We start from the raw sequence: 24,713 nt of genomic DNA, 5'->3' as shown, positions 1-24,713 counted from the left end.
TTACCTTTATTAATTTAGCATAGGATTGCTCTCTCTAAAGCCAACATACATGTCTTGGCTTTAGAGAGAACCATTTTAAAAGCAGCTTTTTCCATCCCTCCATCCCTAAAAGAGCATCCTCGGTCAGCCCTGGATCTCTCTCTCTCAAAACAATAAATAAATAAAAATGGCTGAGATTTTAAAACAGGTTTGTCCCATTTCGCACAGTGCATCAAGCCAGAATATGGCTGCTTGTTGTCGGCTCGAGCCTGTGGACCGGGCCAATTGTAGTTTATTCATCAAACCATGATTACTTATTGAATTGCAGGAGATGATACATGGGGAAGTCCTCGACTTACGGCCCCAATTGAACCCCAAATTTTATGTTGCTTGAAGTGAGTTTTGCCCTGTTTTTTACAACTTTTCTTGCCACTGGTGTTAAGCAAATCGCTACACTTGGTAAATTTGTAAGACGGTCGTTAAGGGAAATTGGCTTTCCCATCGTTTTTGCTTGTCAGAAGGTCGCAAGAGGGGATCACGTGACCCCAGGGACACTGCAACCGTTCCTAAGTGCGGACCAGTTGCCAAGCCTCTGAATTTGGATCACCTGACCGTGGGGAATGGTGTAGCTTTGAACGGTCGCCAAATGAACTGTTGTAAGTTGAGGATTGCCTGTATTGCATTCTCTATTACAGCAGGTGATAAGGAAGTGTGATCTCTTGTGTTTGTCTGACACACTAGGCCAGTGTTTCTCAATCTTGACCATTTTGACTTGTGTGGACTTCAACTCCAAGAATTCCCCAGCCAGTAATACTAAGGTTTGAGATACTTTGTTCTAGGCTGAAGTGGTGCAAGGTGTATGGACTAGACTAGAGTAGAATAGAATCTGGACTGGACTGGACTGGACTGGACTGGACTAGAATAGAATAGAATGGAATAGAATAGAATAGAATAGAATAGAATAATAGAATAGAATGGAATGGAATGGAATGGAATGGAATGGAATGGAATGGAATAGAATAGAATAGAATAGAATAGAATAGAATAGAATAGAATAGAATAGAATAGAATAGAATAGAATAATAGAATAGAATAGAATAGAATAGAATAGAATAGAATAGAATAGAATAGAATAGAATGCAGAATAGAATAGAATGCAGAATAGAATAGAATGGACTAGAATGGACTAGAATAGAATAGAATAGAATAGAATAGAATAGAATAGAATAGAATAGAATAGAATAGAATAGAATAGAATAGAATAGAATAGAATAGAAAATATGGAATGGAATGTGGAAAGGAATATGGAATGGAATAGAATGGATTGGAATAGAATAGAATAGAATAGAATAATAGAATAGAATAGAATAGAATAGAATAGAATAGAATAGAATAGAATAGAATAGAATAGAATAGAAAATATGGAATGGAATGTGGAAAGGAATATGGAATGGAATGGAATGGAATGGAATAGAATAGAATAGAATAGAATAGAATAGAATAGAATAGAATAGAATATATGGAATGTGGAAAGGAATATGGACTGGACTGGACTAGAATAGAATAGAATATGGAATAGAATAGAATATGGAATAGAATAGAATATGAAATAGAATAGAATATGAAATAGAATAGAATAACAGAGTTGGAAGGGACCTTGTAGGTCATCTAGTCCAACCTCCCGCCAAGCAGGAGACCCTACACCATTTCTGACAGATGGCTGTCCAGTCTCTTCTTGAAAGCCTCCAGTGATGAAGCTCCCACAACATCTGAAGGCAACTTCTGTTCCAATGGTTGATTGTTCTCCCTGCCAGGAATTTTTTCTTTATTTCCAGGTTGAATCACTCCTTGATCAGTTTCCATCCGTTATTCCTTGTCTGGGCTGTGTTGTGAGAATCCGATTTGATTGGAATGGTATAAGGCGTCCTGCCTTGAGCAGGCAGCTGGACTAGAAGACCTCTGAGGTTCCTTCCAGTCCTATGGATGTATGTTTGATGTGCTTAACCAGCTTAAATGCCTTGAGTGTAAAGTCCATTTTCAGCCAAAATAAATAAATGAGAAAATTGAAGTTTTGGACCTGCTAAATATTTACATGCACTAAATGCTCTGTAAAACTAAGCAGAATCAGACCGAGCGGATGGGAGGCCACCAGGAAAGTCTACAGAACTTTTAAAAATACACCAGAGAGGAAAGCTGTGGCAAAAGCATTTCCTTGCAATTCCAAGGAAAGCGCATGATTTTGCAGCGAGGCTGGGTTGCAGCTGTCAAAACAGGCTGGAGTCCCACCGCAGGATGAAGCCCTGATAATGCTGGCTTGTTGGAGGGAAAGTGGGCTCAAACGGCCAAGGAGAGCCTCGTGGCGGCATTTGAGGAAGGGACGCCCGCGTTGTTGACTCGCAACCCTCTACTTTGGGTTGCAAAATGAAAGGTTTTTGCCGCAAAAGCCTGGGGCTGCGTTGATCCTCCCAGACTTGATTTTTCAAACCTTCCAAATAATAATTCGGCTCCCAGCAGTCCCAGCCCAGTGGGGGATAATGGGAACTGTAATTCACCATTTCTCCTGAGCCAGAGGTTTAAAATATCATCAGCTCCCCACACAAAAGGGGGGGAAAATAGTATGTCTGAAGACCCAAAAAGGCATAGAAAACAGATTTTTGTCTCATTTCTAACCGCACTGCAATGACCAAGCGTTTTCCTTGGCTCCCGACTGGAATGTCGTCTGTTTTTGATCCCTGGAGCAGCTGGCCATCACAAGTGGTTGCCCAAATTGGATTTGGTTCTTTGAGAGATCCTGCAGTGGCTTACTTGTGGGTAAACAGAATATTTGGAAAGTAGGCAGCATATAAAGGAGGCTGGGCAGTCAAGGTGATTGTGCTTTTGGACTACAGTTCCCATCAGATACAGCCTGGCTGGGTGTCCGAGTGCTGCAATTCAAGCCTATTCATTTTAGGATAGAATAGAGCTGGAAGGGACCTTGGAGGTCTTCTAGTCCAGCCCCCCATTTCTTAATCAGTGATCTAAAGGAGGACCATGGACATTGTAGTACTGCACTGTTGGAGGAAGCCAGCGGGGCTAAAGTTTTGCATTGTTCCAGCACTTTCTCCCCCTCAAGATGTGTGTTTTTTTAAAAAAGAAATATTATTGATTCTTCAGTTTTTGTGCCCTGGTTTTGTGCCGCTTCCATTTCAGCCCCTGTCTGGGCACAAATACTCCTTTTTCCGTTGCCCCCGCCCAGGGTTTCCCTCCTTTCAGCAGACTGGAAGTCCTTGACTTACAACAGTTCACTTAGCGACTGCTCAAAGTTATAACAGCTCTGGAAAAGGTGACTTGCGACCATTTTTTCACTGTTAACGGCGTTTCCAGCATCCTCGTGATCACGTGATCAAAACTCATAGACGATTGGCAAGTGGTTTGTATTTATGACCGTCGCAGTGTCCCCAGGGGGGTCATGTGATCCCCTTTCCCGACATTCTTCCAGGGGCAAGCCAGATTCATTTAACAACCGGGTTACTAACTTATGAAAATAAGTTGATCCCCCTCTTCCTTGTGGCAGCCCCTCAAATACTGGAATCCTGCTATCGTGTCCCCCTTGCTAGTCCTTCTTTTCTCAAGACTGGCCATTCCCAAATCCTGCGGCCGTTCTTCATATGTTTTGGTCTCCAGGCCTTGGATCGCCTTAGTTGCCCTTCCCTGCACTTTCTTCAAAGTCTCAACGTCTTTTTTTTTTGTAAAGTCTTGGCAATGCCACGCCATGCCACGTCCAGCCCCATGAAACGTGGCTGGTTTTCCACGCTTGCTTCCTCTCTTCTTGTTTTTCTTGGATCTCCGGTGGTTCTCTGGCAGTTGATCCTCAGCAGAGCGTGTAATCAAGTTTCAGCCCACAAGAGCCCACCGGCTGTGCCAAATTGTCCCCAGCTCCTGGCGTTGGCCTCACTGCCTTGAGTAAATACAGTGGCTTGGTTTTTTTTCCCATGGTTTCCCCCCCCCCCAGAAGTGGCTCTTTTCCCTTCTCTGAGTTTAAACCTCCACTTTTCACTGGTCCACGAAGCTCATTTTGTGTTTCTCCTAAATTATTCCAAGAATGCAGGCTGAAAGAGATGCATGTTTGCCAAAGCCTAAATTGTCATAAATGGGATAAACTTGTATGGTGCAAGAGCCCCTTGCAACAGACTCTCCCTTCTTCAAGGCTGACCGTGCAGCTGTCTGAGTTAAGCGCTGGTCCAGGACAGCCGCTGCTAAATTATTATTATTTTTTGACGTCTCAGGAAGGGCAAGTGAAGAGCATATAATATGTTCCCTATCCCAAACTCTCTTCAAATATGAAGTGGCTGAACCCAGTGCAAAACGAGCACTCCTTTAGAAATCCTTGGAGCATAAAAACTGGCAGAGGTTGGAGGTGGTGGAACGCCACTGAGAACATGACAGAAGCACTGCCCAACTATCGTGATGGTTGTCAAAATTCCATTTATGGCACTTTTGGTTATTCACAGCCATGGTGGATTCCTGAATGGGGCAGAGTGTTAAACTAGACCAAAACTTTGGTTGTGTGGACTTCAGCTCCCAGAAGGAGTCCACACCTCTTAAAGTTGACAAGCTTGAGAAACTCTAAACGAGATCATCTCCAGGCTCGCTTGCATTCTGTGATCCGCGGAGGAAGATCTCTGTGGAGATTCTCAGTCACCCAGGACACAGTTGTCCCAAACATGCTTTTTCAAGAGGCAACTGGACTTTCTTTTTTTTTCTTGGAAGAAGTTTCACTTCTCATCCTCTTCAACTGTGGCTGGGGAGTGGAAGGATTTATACTCCTTGCAGACAGCTGGTCATTTGCATTCTTTTAGAGCAGGGGTCTTCAAACTTGGCCCTTTTATGACTCGTGGACTTCAACTCCCAGAATTCCTCAGCCAGCATACCTGGCTGAGGAATTCTGGGAGTTGAAGTCCACGAGTCATAAAAGGGCCAAGTTTGAAGACCCCTGTTTTAGAGAGTCCTGGAGTGAGCCTAAATGGACTCCAGAAGATGGTAGAGGACAGGAAGGCCTGGAGGAACGTTGTCCATGGGGTGACGATGGGTCGGACACGACTTCGCAACTAACAACAACAGAGTCATTTTTCTAAGTCCTATTTATGGAGCTGTGTCCCACCTAAATTGAGGGAAGAGCCCCAGCCAGCCTTCCCACGCTCACCTTCCCAAAGCTCTCAGCCCCCATAATCCTCAGCCACAGCTAGGCAGGTGGCAAAGACAGCGGTCTGGAGAAGGTCCTGATGTTCCCCAGGAGAAGGAGCTAGAGAATTGTGGGGTCAGCGGTTACAACCAGATATAAATAGCGATGGATATTGTCCTAGAACAAAGTATTTCTGGTCCAGTGAGATTTTTGGGCACGAGAACCTCACTCAGAACTTGGAAAAGTTTCACAACTCTACCCAAAAGTCTGAAATGTCAGGAAGTGGCTGAATTTGCAGGGCGTCCCTTGTTTTGCTCAGTCTTGGCTTGTCCTAAGGGCCAGCCGTGATGGCTTCCAAACCAGGACCATCGTTTTTTAGGATTATACTTAAGGCCAATTGTGGCCTTAACAAATCATACGTTGTGCATTTTTAAAAAATGTATTTATATCTTGCCTTCATTATTTTTGCATATAACTCAAGGCGGTGAGGCGATCTAATACTCCTTGCTCCTCCTTTTTCTCCCACAACAACCCTGTGAGGTGGGTCGAGCTATGAAAGAGTGACTGGCCCCAGGTCACTCTGTTGGCTTTCACGGCTAATGCGAGACTAGAACTCAACCCTCTCCTACTGGTGGGCCCAAAGTCACCCAGCTGACTTGAGTCTGGGGATGCAAAGTTCAAGAGTAATCTAGATTCTAGAGTCTATGGCAGGGGTAGGCAACCTTGGCCCTTTTATGACTTGTGGACTTCAACTCCCAGAATTCCTCAGTCGGCCACTTTGATGAAACTGCGGGCTTGGATCCAGACCAGGGGTCTTCAAACTTGGCCCTTTTATGACTTGTGGACTTCAACTCCCAGAATTCCTCAGTCGGCCATTTTGATGAAACTGCGGGCTTGGATCCAGACCGGGGTCTTCAAACTTGGCCCCTTCGTGACTCGTGGACTTCAACTCCCAGCATTCCTGAGCCAGCTTGGCTCAGCATGGAAACCTCTCCCTTTCCCCTCAGGAATGCTGGGAGTTGAAGTCCACGAGTCATAAAAAAGCCAAGGTTGCCTACCCTGGGACTATGGGGATGGTAAACAGCTTGGGGGAGGGGTGTCAAAATTATTTTTGATCTGCTTCACAAAATTGTTTGATGATGTTAGTTTTTTCCCTCCTGGGGAGAGAGAGAGGGCTGCACAAATGAATTTATCATTTTAGGAGGTTGCAGCATCACAGCTTGGGATGCCCCAGGCTGCAAGGGTGCTACAGAGAGATGGAATTGTCCAACTCACACACCATTTTTCTGGTTCTCAAAAGTCTGAAATTCCTCCTCTGTTAAATTTCCTGGCCAGCCTCTACCAGCTGGTAAATACAGACCTGCTTGCAGGATTTTGTATCTGTCGAAAATCAATAAATATAACACACAGAGCCTTCATATTGACTGATACTGAATCCGAGCTGTCATTCTGGTCAATCAGAGCTGTCGTTCTGGTCACCTACTTATTTGTCCTGATTCCATCTATTTGTTTCAACCCATAGCAATATTTTTATCCAGAACGTTTGCAAACATTTTAACATGCCGTTGCTTAATAGCATATGTCTCCCTTACTTTATTTAGATGTTCATCTTCCTTGCGTTCTGCAGTGCTTGCTGAAAAGCAGTAGAGGTCTGTGATGTGTTAATGCCAAAGGAAAAAACAGAAAAGCTTTTAATGGGCTAATTTTGCAGACTTGAAGTGCTGTGTTTGTAGATGCTGTGTCTTCTAGTCCAGCCCCCTGCTCAAGCAAGGAGACCCTATGCAATTTCAGACAGCTGGCTGTCCAATCTCTTCTTAAAAACCTCCAGTGATGAAACACCCACAATTTCTGGTGGCAAGCTGTTCCACTGGTTAATTGTCCTCACTGTCAGGAAGTTTCTCCTTAATTCCAGGTTGCTTCTCTCTTTGATCGGTTTCCAACCATTGTTTCTTGTCGTCTGGTGCTTTGCAGAATAATTTGACCCCCTCTGCCTTGTGGCAGCCCCTCAAATACTGGAACGCTGCTATCATGTCTCCCCTATTTCTTCTTTTCTTTAGACTAGCCAAGCCCAAGTCCCACAGCCGTTCTTCATATGTTTCAGCCTCCAGGCCTTGGATCATCTTAGTTGCTCTTCTCTGAACTTTTTTTTCCAAACTCTCAACATCTTTTTCGTGATACGGTGACCAAAATGGGCTGCAGTATTCCAGGTGTGGCCTCAGTAGGGTTTTATAAAGCGGTACTAATACTTTGCATGATCTTGATTCTGTGCGCCTGTTTATGCAACCCAGGAAAGTGTTAGGTTTTTTTTTGCTGCTGCCGCAACACTGCTGGCTCAAAGTCAAGCGATAGTCCACTACGATGAGGGAAAAAGGTTTGTTCTCCCAGCTTGTGGGTTGGTTTCCGAATATTGTGTTACCAGGCTAGGTAAGCTCAGTGGAGCTTAGGGGATGTCGGCGTTTTTCTGTCTACAAGGGTGTGTCAAATGAGGGTCTTCTGATGGGTCGGCTGTGAGTCACCAGAGAGAGGCTGGCGATGGTTCTTGTGATGGAGAGGTTACCACAGGGTGATTGGAAGGTGAACTGGGAGCGAGAGGGGCTTGCGTGGGTTGGTTGGGGGTTGGTGGTGTCCCTGGTTGGCTGTGCGGTTGATTTGCATTCTGAGGTGTTCGTAGGCTGGTTGTGGGTCGATGTGTCTGTGGATGGAATTGCTTGTGGAGCGCCAGGCTTCGATGAACTCACCAGCCTGGCGGGTGGCAGCGTGGCCGACGATTTTAGTGTTGCTCCAATCAAACTGCCGTTGTTTGGTGTCAATGTGGGTATGGATTAAGGATTTGGGAGCATGGCGTTGGACTGCCAGCCGGTGTTCGTGGATCCTGGTTTTTAATTGGCGTGATGTTTGTCCCACGTAGAAGTGGCTGCAATCGTCATGGTTGATTTTGTAGATTACGTTGCTTCTGTCATCCTTCTGTGTCTCGTCTTTGGTTCTGGATAATTCCGGGCGGAGTGTGGCTGTGGGTTCGTGGGCTATCTCTATTCCTAGGGGTTGGAGAATTCTGGCTGTCGTTTCCGACACCCCTTTTGTGTATATAGTAGGTTTATTCCACACAAACATTCACCCTCACGGCCGTAGTTCCGCGCCCCTGTTCTAAACGCACAAATGTTTGTGGGCCTTCCCTGAACATTTATCAGTTCACGCTAAAAAAAGCGGTGACGGGTGGATGGCATTGATAGACAGCTGGAACCCCCCCAGGTTTAAGGCTGGTCTCAAAACCCGCCGTGGGCCTTGCTCCCGGATTTCCCAGACAAGTCAAAGGCAGATTTTGGTCCGAGCAAAGCAAGAGTTGAGTTTCAACACGGCTTCCCCTTTGTCCCTGCCTGAACCTGGTCAGCATTTTTTCCCCAAAATGCAACGCTCCCCCTCTTCATCCCAGTTGTTGGTAAGCGTGGCACCAGCTGAGAATTTCCAGAAAGTGGTCTTTTGACCAAGATTGTTTGTCTGTTTCTGTTAGGAGGATGGAGGCTTCATGTTTGGAATTGGCCCTGGAAGGAGAGCGGGCGTGCAAGGCAGGGGATTTTCCTTCCGGAGCAGCCTTCTTTGAACACGCAGTCAAGGTGGGGACAGAGGATCTGAAGACCCTCAGCGCCATTTACAGCCAACTGGGCAACGCCTACTTCTACCTGAAGGACTACGCCAAAGCTTTGGAGTACCATAAGCATGACCTCACGCTGGCCAGGTAAGGGCTCGGCAGCCAGAATTGGCCTCTCTGGAAAAAGGAAGGAGAAAACGAATCTGGGGCTGCAATGCTTGAGCGACGCCATGTTTGCAAAAAGTCCACCCCAGGAAAAGAAAACCAGAATGTTCAATCTCCTGATTTTCCCTTTGGGGGTGGTGGGATTGGATTGGAAAAGTAAGAGACATGATCTTTTGGAGAGAGGAAAGGTGGTGAGGGGGCTGGGAAAATGAAGGAAGAAAAATAGTCAAAAAGGTGAATCTGCTGATAGCTGATCAATATGACAGGGACTTGGAGTCTTAGTGGACGATCACTTGACTAGGAGCCAGCCGTGTGTGGCCGCCGCCAAAAAAGCTAATACAATCCTGGGTTGTATAAACAGAGGCATAGAATCAAGATCACGCAAAGTATTAGTACTGCTTTATAAAGCCGTAGAGGGACGTGGTGGCTCAGTGGGTTAGGATGCTGAGCTTGTCGATCAGAAGGTCGGCAGTTTGGCGGGTCGAATCCCGAGTGCCGCGTAACAGAGTGAGCGCCTGTTACTCGTCCCAGCTTCTGCCAACCTAGCAGTTCGAAAGCACGTAAAAATGCAAGTAGAAAAATAGGGACCACTCCGGTGGGAAGGTAACAGCGTTCCGTGCGCCTTTGGCATCTAGTCATGCCAACGTCCTCAGACAAGTGCTGGCTCTTTGGCTTTGAAACAGAGATGAGCACCGGCCCCTAGAGTTGGAAACGACTAGCACGCATGTGCGGGGGAACCTTTACCTTTATAAAGCCCTAGTAAGATCATACCTCAAATAGTGCAGCCAATTTTAGTCACCATATCACACAAAAGATATTGAGACTTTGGAAAAAATTCAGAGAAGAGCAATTAAGATGATCAAAGGCCTGGAGACTAAAACATACGAAGAACGGCTGCAGGACTTGGGTTTGGCCAGTTTAAAGAAAAGAAGAAATAGGGGAGGCATGAAAGCAGTATTCCAGTGTTTGAGGAGCTGACACAAGGCACAGGAAGTTAAACTATTCTCCAAAGCACCAGAGGGAAGGATGAGAAACAATGGGTGGAAACCGATCAAGGAGAGAAGCAACCTGGAATTAAGGAGAAACTTCCTGACAGTGAGGACAATCAACCAGTGGAACAGCTTCACTCCAGAAATCATGGGTGCTTCATCACTGGAGGCTTTTAAGGAGAGACTGAACAGTCACAGTTCTCCTGCTTGAGCAAGGGGCTGGACTGGAAGACCTCCAAGGTCCCTTCCAGCTCTAGAGTAGGTATATTCTAGCTCAGCCCAAGTGGAGAGATGCCTGCAGAGTATTCAAAAGGAACTTCACCTTAATGAGTGCAGCAGAGATGAGGGCTGGAAATGCCTCTTGCAGTTTGCAAGACAAAAACCAGGCCCCACATGGGCTGGGTGTTGTGATTCAGGGTCAGCCTGTGGGTTCGGCAGTTGGGTCGGACGATTCAGAGGAGGAGGAGGAGGGGGGTGTTGGAGAGGTTGCTGAGGGGGTTGGAGAGCTTGCTGATGAGAGCCCTCAGCCAGGCCCCTCCCACCTGGTCATGACGCAGACCCAGCTGTGTGAGCCTGACAGCGTGGATGAAGATGACCCACAGCTGGCCCTGTTCAAGGACGCCTGACGCAGGAGACAGTCAATCAGGAGTAAACAGAGGAAGGCAATGGGGCACCTCGGAAGGAGGCAGAGAGAAGCCACGCCCTGAACTGTATAAAAGGGGAATGCGTGGGAGGGCTGGTTTGCTGAAGGCAACCGCTTGAATAGCTCCTGTTTCATGGTTCGTGTCTTGTTCTGTTTGCTTTTGTGTCCATAAATTTGGCAGGCTTAGTTCCAGCCTCTTGCCTTCTTGTAAAAGGGGTTGTCCCTGCCTTTTCTGCAGGGCCGGTAGCAGGCTGGTACAGAACACTGGGCAAGATAAGGAGGCAACACCTATATGCCCCATTTCCCATCTTTTTCCTGGGGAGAGAGAGCGTAGATGGCTCTTTTTGTAACAAGAAGCCAGCTTCTTCCCCACTTTCCAATGCCAATGTCAGCTTGTAAGGGGGCCGGGAAAGAAATGGAAGAGAGAGCGGATGGAGACCCTCAAGAGATTGAAAGTGACTCTTTTGGAGAAACAACTTCCTACCTGCAACTTGGCTGGGAAGAAGCATTTTGAGTCAAAGAGACTCTGCTTTAATAAACTCTCTGGAGCCTCTTTTTTGCTTTCCCAGATTTTGCATTTTCTTGGAATACTAGTACAGGTGGTCCTCGACTTTAATGACTGCAATTGAGACCAACATTTCTGTTGTTAAGGGGGACACTTGCTAAGCGAGCTTTGCCCCACCTTTCTTGTCAACTGCAGTTGACATTAGTAATCCAGTTTTAAGGGAATCTGGCTTCCCCATTGGCTTGGCTTGTCAGAGAGGGGATCACGTGACCTTGGGGCACAGCAGCGGTCATAAGTATGAAACCGTTGCCAAGCACCTGAATTTTGAGCATGCGATCAGGGGGATGCTGCGAAGGTCGTAGCTGTGAAAAATGGTCGAAAGTCGCTTTTTTCGGTCACTAAGCGAATCATTGTAAGTTGAGGACTTGCCTGTATTAATGACATTACTGAGCTCCACAAACCTCTTGCTTCTTTGATCTTTAGGGCAGGGGTTTCCAGCCTTGGGAACCTGTGGACTTCAGCTCCCAGAATTCCTCAGCTGGCCATGTTTCATCCATGCTGGCTGGGGAATTCTGGGAGTTGACGTCCACAAGTCAAAAAGTTCCCAAGGTTGGGGACCTCTGTTTGAAAAGGTAAAAGGATGCCTTAATTTCATCTCTTAACCCACCCGTAAAAATGTGTAAATGCCGAGAAAAAACCCCACAACATTTTCAGTTCTTCTCCCTTGGATAGCATTGCTAAGATACCGTGCCAGAGCAGGCTGAAGGAGGAAATGCAATGCCCACCCCAACCCCCAACCCCAGCCATGTTTTACTTCTTCCTGACTTTCTTCCAAGAGAAACTCCCAGTATCTTTTCCCAATGCCCGCAGAACCATCGGGGATCGGATCGGAGAGGGCAAAGCCAGCGGCAACCTTGGCAACACCCTGAAAATCCTGGGTCAGTTCGACGAAGCCTTGGTTTGTTGCCAGAGGCATTTGGACATTTCGCAAGAGCAAGGAGACAAGGTAAGGAAGGGGATCCTCAGCGGGCATCCGGCCTCTGGCTTGGGAAAACAGCAGCATTGGGTGGGGAAGAGCGGAAGAGAGGAGAGCTCTGAGGCTTATGCAGTTGCAGGTGGCAGCTTTGAACTCTCTTGAACATTGGCCAGTCTGGGGGTGTCCACTCCCCCCTATCTCTATGGCAAGTTGAATAGTGATAGGCATCTTAGCAATTCGGCCTTGACAGCATGCGTTCATGATGAGAAATTGGGAGAGGGGAAAGAGCCTGATGAAGACCAGGATTGCTCAGACCCAGTTTGTGCCAGCAATCAAAGTGGTGCACCCTGAACAAGAACGTGAACTACTCTAAACATCTCGGCATTCTCAAAACACCTAGGCCCGTGGTGGCGAACTTATGGCACGTGTCATGGGTGGCACGACCGTCGCCCCAGTCCTAGGCGTTCAGCTGGGTTTTATAAGATCTTTTCACTTTAGGCCTCTGCCGCCGTGTGCCAAAAAAAGGGGGGATTTCAATCAATCAATCTCAACTTCTTGCGGGGAAAAGAAAATTCAATCAATTTAAACTTCTCACAGGAAAAAAAAACTTACGAAGTTTGAATTGATTGGTTGAAGATCTTTGGTTTGTGGGACTTCCCACAAGCTGTCATGCAGGTTCACCACCCAGTCTGCAGCCAGGGCGGATGCACGATGCGGATGCGGGCTTTGTCCCGTCTGTATTCTTCCATATAGCTGAGGACTTGGGTTAGGAAAAACCCCAAGCGTGGTGGCTCCCCACTGAATTTCGCCTCCAGGGGCAACAAAGTTGGAATTGATTGATTGAACTTTTTAATCCCACCCAGTCTGCCGTTACCACTGCAGCCAAACGGGCCACAACCACCCAATGGGCCACGCTCGCCCAATGGGCCACGCTCACCAGACACCGGACGATACATAACTGGGTTTTGCGCTGCTAATTGGGTACTCGGTCTCTAAAAGGTTTGCCATCACTGACCTAGGCGGACTCTTGGCTGAAGGCGGACTAGCCGTGGGTGGAGAGGCCGGGATGTGGGGGCAACTTTCCGTATGGTTTTGAGCGCGGGAAATTCAGTTCCAGCCTGGCTTTACGGCAGCCAGCATCTTTTGGTAAAAGAACCTTTTGGTTGAACCCAATGGAGTTGAGGGTCTTTCTTTCCTAAGGGACCAGACTGGGGCATGTCTGACACCAGTACCTGCGGCATGATAAGACTGTGAGTGTGGCGATCGTTGGAAGGACCCCACCCCAGGAGCTCTTTTCTTTTTTTCTTTTTGATAGGTGGGGGAGGCCCGAGCACTGTACAACATTGGCAATGTCTATCATGCCAAAGGCAAGGAGGCATTGTGGACGCTACCCCAGGAGGAGCCAGGCCAGTTGTCCCAGGGGATTCAAGAAGCTCTGCAAAAGGCGTCCGAGTTTTACGAGTGAGTGAGTGGTCTTCTCCAGGTGGAGAGGAGTGTTGGGGGGAGGGTCCCATTGAGGCCCCACAAGATTCAGGGTGATCCTTGTGCACTCTCCATCTTGCCAGCAGCCCTCCTGGGTTGCAAAGCTGAGGCCACTGCTTCTCAAACTTTCCCCTTCATTACCGCAAATCACAAAGTCTTCTCAAACTTCAAGGACCGGTCGTTAAGTCCTTTCCTTCAGCACCGTCATAACTTTGAACAGTAATAACTCGAGGACTACCTGTTTTATAAAAAAATATCACAGAAGGATCTTTATGTTATCTCCATGTGTTATCGTTGGAACACTTCAGGAGGTTTCTGAATATATTTTAGTAGCCGCGCCAGTGAATTTACATGCCCCTGTTGTAATAGGGGAAGGGGTCTTAACCAAGAAAACACACTTTTACCTAATTTTGGGATAATTTATTCAGGTTTGGGAAGCAATGGCCTGTGGTGAGTCTGGAGCTTCTGATCTCCAGGAATATTGGGGGTGGGAAGCCTTGCTCTTCCTTTTTTTTTTTTAAAAAAATTAGTTTTTATTAAAGTATTTTAACAGAACAAAGGCAATCTATGCTTAGAAAAAAAGTATGAAACAGTAATAGAAAAAAAAGAAAGGAACCGTTTCTGAACTTCTTTACGATAGGTAGGTAGGTAGAAAAAGGGAAAGATGATAGATATATAGATATAGATATAATAGATATAGATATAGACAGCGGTGGGATTCAAATATGGGAACAACCGGTTCTCTGCATGGATGCCACTTCCGGAAGTCCATTCTGAGCCTGGGCAACAAAAAATTAGCAGTGTTGTGATTCAGGGTCAGCCTGTGGGTTTGGCAGTTGGGTCGGACGATTCAGAGGAGGAGGAGGGGGGTGTTGAAGAGCTTGCTGAGGGGATTGGAGAGCTTGCTGATGAGAGCCCTCAGCCAGGCCCCTCCCACCTGGTCACGACGCAGACCCAGCTGTGTGAGCCTGACAGCATGGATGAAGATGACCCACAGCTGGCCCTGTTCAAGGACGCCCGACAATCAGGAGTAAACAGGAAGGCAATGGGGCACCTCGAAAGGAGGCAGAGAGAAGCCACGCCCTGAACTGTATAAAAGGGGAATGCGTGGGAGGGCTGGTTTGCTGAAGGCAACCGCTTGAATAGCTCCTGTTTCATGGTTCATGTCTTGTTCTGTTTGCTTTTGTGTCCATAAATTTGGCAGGCTTAGTTCCAGCCTCTTGCCTTCTTGTAAAAGGGGTTGTCCCTGCCTTTTCTGCAGGGCCGGTAACAGGCTGGTACAGAACAAGCTACCAGTTCTGATGAAGTGATGTGAACTGGCTGAATCCCACCGCTGGATATAGAGATAGAGATAGAGACAGAGATATAGAGACAGAGATGATAAAAATAAAGCGTCCACGAAAGAGACCTAAAACGAGACGGATCAACAACATCAGCACATGTGGCAGGCCCAATTGGCAAAAGGAACCTCGGGACTGTATGGGCTGGAAACAGGCGGAAGACGCCTTCATCCTGAAGTGGATGGACAATGGCTAAAATGATGATTAAATAAAATGATAGAAAGGAGTTGTATATTGATCTAGATCTAAAATTAGAACTATCATCTGTGTCTGTATCATCTATCTATGTCAGTCCTATCTATTATCTATCTAATCTATGTTTATCATATCTATATGTCTATATCTATCATATCTATCTTATATCTATCTACTTATCTATCTATCTACTTATCTATCTTATCTATCATCTATCTATCTATCATCTATCTATCTATCTATCTATCTCTATCTTTCTATCTTTCTATCTCTATCTATCTACTTATCTATCTATCTACTTATCTATCTTATCTATCATCTATCTATCTATCTATCTATCATCTATCTATCTATCTCTATCTCTATCTTTCTATATCTATCTATCTGTCTGTCTATCTATCTATCTATCTATCTATCATCTATCTATCTATCTATCTATCTATCTATCTATCTATCTATCTATCTCTATCTTTCTATCTTTCTATCTCTATCTATCTATCTATCTATCATCTATCTATCTATCTATCTATCTATCTATCTATCTACCTACCTACCTACCTACCTACCTATCTATCTATCTATCTATCTATCTATCTATCTATCTATCTATCTATCTCTATCTATCTATCTATCTATCTATCTATCTATCTATCTATCTATCTATCTATCTATCTATCTATCTACTTATCTACCTATCTATCTATCTATCTATCTATCTATCTATCTATCTATCTATCTACCTACCTACCTACCTACCTATCTATCTATCTATCTATCTATCTATCTATCTATCTATCTATCTATATCTATCTATCTATCTATCTATCTATCTATCTATCTATCTATCTATCTATCTATCTATCTACTTATCTACCTACCTACCTACCTATCGCTATCTATCTATCTATCTATCTATCTATCATCTATCTATCTATCCTTTCCATATTTTACCTAATCATCAAGCCCACAAATCACAGGTTCCTTTCTTTCCATTTTCAGCCAGAGGTCCATAAAAGGTTTCCAGTCACCAATAAATGTAACTATTGTCTTCTCCTTGGAATTCTTCTTGGGTGCCAAGAAGTTGCTGAGAACTCTTAAGGTGCCTTTGGCTCCCCTTCCCAAACACTTCAGGTGTTCAGATTTCATTTGACTGGCGTCTCTACCTTTTGCCTCCCTTTGAGAAGTTGGGAGAACGAACCCCTCCCACGGCCTTCCTACCCACTTAAAGCCTTTCCAACCCCATTATTCGTGCGGTCTTGGAAAGTTACCAGTCAGGGTTGGGGGAGAGACCACCAGGAAATCTCGCAGCTCCTTCCTCAGTGGGCCTCTGGAGGGCAGGATCCCAAACTGAGCCCTAGGCAAAAGCCTAAGGGAGAAGTGATAAGTGAAAAAATGGAAGGGTGGCGATGCTGCTTGTCAGGACTGCACAATTTTCCTACTTGAAATGGCCCGTTTCTGGCTCTTTTCTCAAGGATTAAGGGCTGCTTCTTTCTGGCTTACTCCTAGGAGAAACCTCTGCCTCGTGAAGGAGCTGGCCGACAGAGCTGCACAAGGCAGGGCTTACGGGAACTTGGGCAATGCCCACTACCTGCTGGGCAACTTCAGCAAAGCCATCGTCTTCCATAAGCAGGTGAAACACTTGTGTATGTGTGTGTGTTTGTGTGTGTCTCCTTTCTGACCCATTGTGTGGTTGTTAGTTGCGAAGTCATGTCAGACTCATCACGACTCCATGGACAATGTTCCTTCAGGCCTTCCTGTCCCCCCACAGCCCCATTGGCATCCCTCCTTCGTCGCCTCTCCATCCCCCCCTTCATGAGGACTTGGAACTTGTTCTCCCGCTCCAGATTGTCCTGCCGCCTCCGCACAGCGCTTGTTGTTAGCTGTGAACTCATATCCGACCCATCGCAACCCCATAGACAACATTCCTCCAGGCCTTCCTGTCCCCCCACAGCCCCGTTGGAATCCCTGCTTCGTTGCCTCTCCATCGCCCCCTTCATAAGGACTAGGAACCTGTTCTCCCACTCCAGATTGTCGTGCCGCCTCTGCGCAGCACTTGTTGTTAGCTGTGAAGTCGTGTCTGACCCATCACGACCCCATGGACAACATTCCTCCAGGCTTTCCTGTCCTCTACCATCTTCTGGAGTCCATTTAAGTTCACGCCTACTGCTTCAGTGACTCCATCCAGCCACCTCATTCTCTGTCGTCCCCTTCTTCTCTTGCCCTCAACCTTTCCCAGCATTAGGCTCTTCTCCAGTGAGTCCTTCCTTCTCATTAGGTGGCCAGAGTATTTGAGTTTCAGCTTCAAGATCTGGCCTTCTAAAGAGCAGTCAGGGTGGATCTCCTCTAGGACTGACCAGTTTGATCGCCTTGCAGTCCAAGGGACTTGCAGGAGTCTTCTCCAGCACCAGAGTTCAAAGGCCTCAATTCTTTGGCGCTCAGCCGTTCTTATGGTCCAACTTTCACAGCCACACATTGCAATTGGGAAGACCATAGCTTTGGCTATACGCACTTTTGTTGGCAGGGTGATGTCTCTGCTTTTTAGTGTGCTGTCTAGATTTGCCATGGTTTTCCTCCCCAGGAGCAAGCATCTTTTAATTTCTTGGCTTCAGTCCCCATCCGTGGTGATCTTGGAGCCCAGGAAAATAAAATCTGTCACTACCTCCATTTCTTCCCCATCTATTTGCCAGGAATTGAGAGGGCCGGATGCCATGATCTTGGTTTTCTTAGTGTTGAGTTTCGAGACCCATTGTAGAGATCTACAGCATTTGGTGGGGGGTGGGGAATGGGAATCAGGGCCATGCAGAGCCTTACAGAGATATCTTGGGGGCTATACTTCAAAGGTTTATTACAACAATATATACAAACCTTACCAATAATTTGACTACTAACTAACTATTAATTGGGTCCAATTCTACGGATGACTGCAACAACTAACGGTTTAAATTCCAGTCCCAATTCTGACTATGTGTAAATAAAATCGGGGCAGGGTGTGTGTTTTTGGGGGCTGAATTTTGAACAAAGCAATCATAGCAGTAGCAATAGCACCTAGACTTATATACTGCTTCACAGCGCTCTACAGCCCTCTCTAAGCGGTTTAAAGAGTCAGCCTCTTCCCCCCAACAATCTGGGTCCTCATTTTACCAACTTCGGAAGATGGAAGGATGAGTCCACCTTGAACCAGCCAGGATCGAACTGCTGGCAGTCAGCATAATTAGCCTGCAGTACTGCATTCTAATCACTGTGCTACCACAGCTCATAGGTAGGTAGGTAGGTAGGTAGGTAGGTAGGTAGATAGGTAGATAGATAGATAGATAGATAGATAGATAGATAGATAGATAGATAGATAGATAGATAGATAGATAGATAGATACCAGACAGACAGCAATAGCAATATCACTTACACTTACAGCCCTCTCTAAGTGGTTTACAGAGTCAGCATCTCACCCCCAACAATCTGGGTCCTCATTTTACCGACCTCGGAAGATGGAAGGCTGAGTCCACCTTGAGCCGGTCAGGATCGAACTGCCGAACTGCGGGCAGTTGGCAGTCAGCAGAATTAGCCTGCACTGCGCCACCATGGCTCAATAAGTGTGCCATGTGCTTTTGGGAACTCCTTGGTTCTTTGGTTGCCAAATGTACGTCAGCTGGGGAAGACTGGGATGATGATGCCCTAATGAAGAGGTGACATCCCTTGCAGTGACACCCATGACTTTATCCATTTCAGAGACTGAACATTGCTAAGGAATTCGGAGACAAAGCGGCCGAGAGGAGAGCGTACAGCAACTTGGCCAACGCGCACATCTTCCTGGGGACCTTCGATATAGCTGCAGAGTATTACAAGTAAGCGATGGGTCTCTCGGGAGAAGCCAAGATCCTCCCAATCTGACCTGTTTGGATTCTTGGCAGTAGATCAGCAAAGGGGTCCCGTGTCCCAGTACTTCAGCTCTTGTCCTAAATGGCAGAAATAAACATGGGAGCCTCCAATAGAAAGAGCATCTTCCTAGCTCAAGGTTGAACTGGGAAGTCCTTGGTGCTCTCTGAGCTTGGTAATTGGCCTGCAGACATTTCATTACCTGACTAGGGAACATCATCTGTATGAGGGAGGATGGGATTCACTCCTTCTTTTGTATGTCTATGGAGATATCTCAGTCACCCAGGTCATAGTTATCCCCAAGGTTGCTTTTTCACGAGGCGACTGGACTTTCTTGTTTTTCCTTTGAAGAGGTTTCGCTTCTCATCCCAGAAGCTTCTTCAGGTTCTGACTGAATGGCGGGCAATGGAAGGATTTATACTCCTTGCAGACGGCTGGTCATTTGCCTCCTTTTAGAGAGTCGTTGAGGCCACCTGAGTAATGCAAATGGATGTGGAGCCTTTTTGGAACTGCAAGGAATATAACTCCTCCTGTCCTCCACCATCCAGTCAGAGCTGAAGAAGCTTTTTGGAGAAGAAGCAAAATGCCTTAGAAGAAAAACAAAGTCCAGTTGCCTTGTGAAAAAGCTTCTTTAGGACTCTCTTTTGTATATAGTAGCTTGTCTTGCCATGTGGGGCCCATATAGTTTCATAGGGGTTTGCTTCTTAAACAGGGAGCAAAACCCCGACGCTTGATAGCACTGATGATGCGATTTAGTTGGGTAATGAAATGTCTGTCAGGAAACAGCTGAGCCCAGAGACGATCCAGGAGTCCCTCAAGAGGAGAATTCACATCTCTGGATCCGGACACTAGGGATGGAAACTCTGGGACGAAAGTGTCAGACGGAGGCCTAGGTCACAACAAAGGTTCAGTACACGGGGTGTTGACTTTTGCATTGTACTGCAGGCGGCTCTGTTCTTTCCTTCTTGAATTTTATTTTTATTTTTAATTCCATTTATATCCCGCGCTTCTCCGAAGACTCAGGGCGGCTTACAAGCTTAGCAGTAGCCTTCATTCTATGTATATGCCTGCTTATTAGGGCTTTCACACACACCCCAAGCGGCATTATTACAAAGTCAGCTTAATTGCCCCCAACAATCTGGGTCCTCATTTTACCTACCTCAGAAGGATGGAAGGCTGAGTCAACCTTGAGCCTGGTGGGACTCGAACCTGCACTAATTGCAGGCAGCTGGTGTTACTTAAGGAGGCATTAGCCCACGGCTCCACCAAGGCTCACCAATTGCTAACCCGCTGCCTCAAGTGTGGCAAGGAAGGTCGTAATATAGGGCAAAACCCACTTAAGAAATGTCTGACTTAAGAAAAATTTGGGGCTGTCTGGGCTCGGCTGTTTTCTGGCAGACATTTCATTACCCAACTAGGTCCCATCATCAGTGCTACCGAGCGGCGGGGTTTTGCTCCGTTTATATAAAGAACAAACCCCTATATTTATTATTTATTTTATTTTATTTTAATTCCATTTATATCCCGCCCTTCTCCGAAGACTCAGGGCGGCTTACAAGCTGGGCCCCATATGGCAAGGCAAGCTAGTATGTACAGAAGAGGGTCCACAAAGAGGCTTTTTCACGAGGCAACTGGATAAGGCATTTCACTTTTCATCCAAGGAGCTTCTTCAGATCTACAGCTCGCTCTCATTCTTCTTGCTTTCTCCTAAACCTGGAGAAAATATTTTGTCCATCTGACCCAGAGTTGCCTTATGCAGTACCTCCGTCTTTTGGCAGAGAAAAACAAAAACTCTGTGCAACTTACTTTAAATGTCAGAGGAGAAAATCCCTGTGGGAGATTTGGAAATTAAAGCAGGTTTTCTTCTAAACGCATCCTTACCTGTTTGACAAATGAGCTTTGAACATTCATAAATGCAATGACATTTTCTCTTTTTGAAACAGATAATAAAACATATTACGTGAATAGAATGGAATGGAATGGAATGGAATGGAATGGAATGGAATGGAATGGAATGGAATGGAATGGAATAGAATAGAATAGAATAGAATAGAATAGAATAGAATAGAATAGAATAGAATAGAATAGAATAGAACAGAATAGAAAATATGGAGTGGAGTGGAATGGAATGGAATAGAATAGAATGAAGTGGAATGGAACAGAACAACAGAATATAGAATAGAATATAGAATATAGAATATAGAATAGAATAGAATAGAATAGAATAGAATAGAATAGAATAGAATAGAATAGAATAGAATAGAATAGAATAGAATAGAATAGAATATATGGAATGGAGTGGAATGGAATGGAATGGAATGAAGTAGAACAGAACAGAACAGAATAGAATAGAATAGAATAGAATAGGAAATAGAATAAGGAATAGAATAGAATAGAATAGAATATATGGAATGGAGTGGAATGGAATGGAATGGAATGAAGTAGAACAGAACAGAACAGAACAGAACAGAACAGAACAGAACAGAATAGAATAGAATAGAATAGAGCTGGAAGGGAGCTTGGAGGTCATCTAGTCCAGCCCCCTGTTCAAGCAGGAGAACCTACACCATCTCAGACAGGTGATTGTCTACGTAGCCCTTTACTTGATCGCCTGAGGTTATGGCAACATCTCCCAAAAGCAACTTACAAACCGATTTTGTAGTTACCAGGCCTGTACAAACAAACACACACAATCACACACTGGGCAGTTGGCAACCAGCTCATCTTTATGCCATTTCCAGTGTCCCACTTTCACACGAATGCCATTTTCAACGTTTTTGTGTGTTTCTGCTATTTGCTTCCAATTTCTGGGGGAAAAACTGCCCCTTGAGTAAAATGGATTCGCTTAACAACTGTGGTGTTTGCTTAACAGCCAGAGAAAATAATGTCATAAAATCAGGTCCAATCCCAGGGTGGCTCATTGAACCACAGCAATGACTTATGACTAAAATTCCAGGTTCCAAGCCAAGGACTACCTGAAATTAGGGAAAGCTGTTATGGATTTTGTGAGGTTGATGCTTTCCCACATCTTAGAGACAAAAAACACACTCCCGCATTGGATATAGCAACTCTTATTTTACTTATTTCATTTATTACGTAGATTTGCATGCCACTGTCAGGGATGCTCCTTGTTGGAAGGTGTCCTTCAGAATTGAAGCAAAATCCTGAAATCTCTGTAGGATCTGAAAAGGATCTGTTTGGGCGGCTCCATTCAATCTTTTTCTGGCTTAGAAATTCCTTTTTTTTTTCTCCTGTATGTCTCCAAAATAAAGGAAGGAGATTTAAGACAGCCCAACCACGTCGGTCACACAGGTAATCCTCGACTTACCAACCGAACTGAGCCCCCAATTTTTGTTAAGTGAGACATATTTGTTAAGTGGCTTTGGCCCCATTTTACGACCTTGCTTGCCACAAGTGTTGGATCCCTTCAGTTGTTAAGTTAATAACACGGTTGTGAAGGGAATCTGGCTTCCCCATTGACTTCACTTGTCAGAAGGTGGCAGAAGGCGATTTGCATGACCCCGGGACGCTGCGACCGTCATAAGCAGTGCTTTTTTTGTAAAAGAAAAAGGTGCCGGAACTCACACATGTCATACAACCTGCCTTGCCTTACCCTACAAGATTCCATCCAAAAAAGGTGCCGGAACTCCGTTCTGAGCGTTCTATGAGAAAAAAAGCCCTGGTCATAAGTATGGGTTGCCAGGTCTCTGAATTTTGATACATGACCGTGGGAATTTTGATCACATGACCTTGGTGGAGCAGTGGGCTAATGCCTCCTTAAGTAACACCAGCTGCCTGCAATTAGTGCAGGTTCGAGTCCCACCAGGCTCAAGGTTGACTCAGCCTTCCATCCTTCCCAGGTAGGTAAAATGAGGACCCAGATTGTTGGGGGCAATTAAGCTGACTTTTATATCCCGCCCTTCTCCAAAGACTCAGGGCAGCTTACAATCTAAAGCACAATGTGCTTAGCAATAGCCTTCATTCTATGTATATGCCTGCTTATTAGGGCTTTCATACACCCCCCAAGCGGCATTATTACAAAGTCAGCTTATTGCCCCCAACAATCTGGGTCCTCATTTTACCTACCTCGGAAGGATGGAAGGCTGAGTCAACCTTGAGCCTGGTGGGATGCGAACCTGCACTAATTGCAGGCAGCTGGTGTTACTTAAGGAGGCATCAGCCCACTGCTCCACCAAGGCTCTTTCTTTAAATGGATTGTAAACTGGATTTCGTAACATTGCAACATACCTACTATGCTGACAATCCTCGTCTTCCCTGAGATTAAATGCATTCCTAACAGATAGACGTACTCCTGCTTGGACTCAACTCCAAGCATCCTATAATGTCACTCCCCTCCCAAATCCTGAGGCCTGAAAACAATTCTGTGCAAAGAGACCTAGTCAAATGGGGTATTTTAGCTGGGGGGGGGAAACAAGCAAACAAGCAGGGCAAGAAGTGGGGGTAGGATAATATTTGTCAGGCATCTCAAGGACATCACTCAGAAGAACAAAAGCCAAAGGATAAAAGGGTTAAGCTAGAGGAAAGGCACGTTCTGGCTGATGGTTAAGGAAGATTTCCGAACAATAAGAACAGTCTGGATTCCTGCACAGAGCAGGGGATAGGCTGGATTGCCTCAAGAGTCCCCTCTCTTTCTCCAGCCAGTGAAGCAGCTGGAGAAACCAGCCGTTCTTTTAGACCAGCCTTTCTCCATTTCAGCAGCTTCTAAGATGTGCGGATTTCAACTCCCAGAATTCTTATCAACACCTTTTCAGTGTATCTGGGATTTGAAGCCCAGACAGCCGAAAGTTGCACGGGGATGTTGCCCAGCCATTTTTCCCTTGCAAAAATGTACATATTCAAAAAGATGTCTAAAAATATTAAACTATTATATCGCAGTATTAATGGGATCAGACTAATGTAAACATTTTCAGAATGTAACAGCCTGCTGCACTAAAGAAACGTGTCTTTCAATTCTTAGGGCATCTCCAACAATATGATCCTTTATTTGTTCCTTTTCCAGATAAACACAATGGGATCTAGTCAACCTGACCTATTATAGTTGTTTTGACTCAATAACATCCACTGATTTGTAGGTCTTCATAATGTACAAGAATTCTCACCTTTCAACACATCTGGAATACCCCAGCTTAATAATAACAATAACAATAATAAAAGTTGGAAGGGACCTTGGAGGTCATCTAGTCCGACCCCCTGCTCAGGCAGGAAACTCTATCCCATTTCAGACAAATGGCTGTCCTGTCTCTTCTTAAAAACCTCCAGTGTTGGAGCATTCACAGCTTCTGGTGGCAAGGTGTTCCACTGGTTAATTGTCCTCACTGTCAGGAAGTTCCTCCTTAGTTCCAGGTTGCTTCTCTCCTTGATGAGTTTCCATCCGTTGCTTCTTGTACTGCCTTCGGGTGCTTTGGAGAATAGCTTGACTGCCTCTTCTTTGGGGCCGCCCCTGAGATATTGGAAGACTGCTATCCTGTCCCCCCTCGACCTTCTCTTTATTAAACTAGACATACCCAATTCCAGCAACTGTTCCTTGTATGTTTTAGCCTCTGATCATCTTTGTTGCTCTTCTCTGCACTCTCCACTCTTTCTAGAGTCTCGGCATCTTTTCCCACCTCTTCTCTCTCTCCTAATTTAGGAAAACCCTCCACCTCTCCAGGCAGTTGAAGGACCAAACAGTGGAAGCCCAGACATGCTACAGCCTTGGAAACACATACACACTTCTAGAAGATTATGAGAAGGCTGTGGAGTACCACCTAAAGCACCTGGCCATTGCCCAAGAGCTTGGAGACCAGTAAGAAAGATCTGT

At 45.6% G+C, this 24,713-nt stretch overlaps 1 protein-coding gene across 1 annotated transcript in view; it reads left to right on the top strand.

Moving 5' to 3' along the window:
- GPSM1 (G protein signaling modulator 1) overlaps positions 1-24,713 on the top strand; it is a 95,508-nt gene that overhangs the window by 3,156 nt on the left and 67,639 nt on the right. Inside the window, exons 2-7 of the mRNA XM_083375100.1 lie at positions 8,649-8,873; positions 11,899-12,034; positions 13,320-13,465; positions 16,528-16,651; positions 18,746-18,861; positions 24,543-24,698. Of these exons, the coding sequence (XP_083231226.1) occupies positions 8,649-8,873; positions 11,899-12,034; positions 13,320-13,465; positions 16,528-16,651; positions 18,746-18,861; positions 24,543-24,698 (903 nt within the window). The remainder of the gene's footprint in view (positions 1-8,648; positions 8,874-11,898; positions 12,035-13,319; positions 13,466-16,527; positions 16,652-18,745; positions 18,862-24,542; positions 24,699-24,713) is intronic.

Source organism: Vipera ursinii (assembly GCF_947247035.1).
Source record: "Vipera ursinii genome assembly, chromosome: 16".
Taxonomy (NCBI): domain Eukaryota; kingdom Metazoa; phylum Chordata; class Lepidosauria; order Squamata; family Viperidae; genus Vipera; species Vipera ursinii.
The sequence above is the reverse complement of the archived record's forward strand: the minus strand, read 5'-3'. Positions and strand labels throughout refer to the sequence as shown.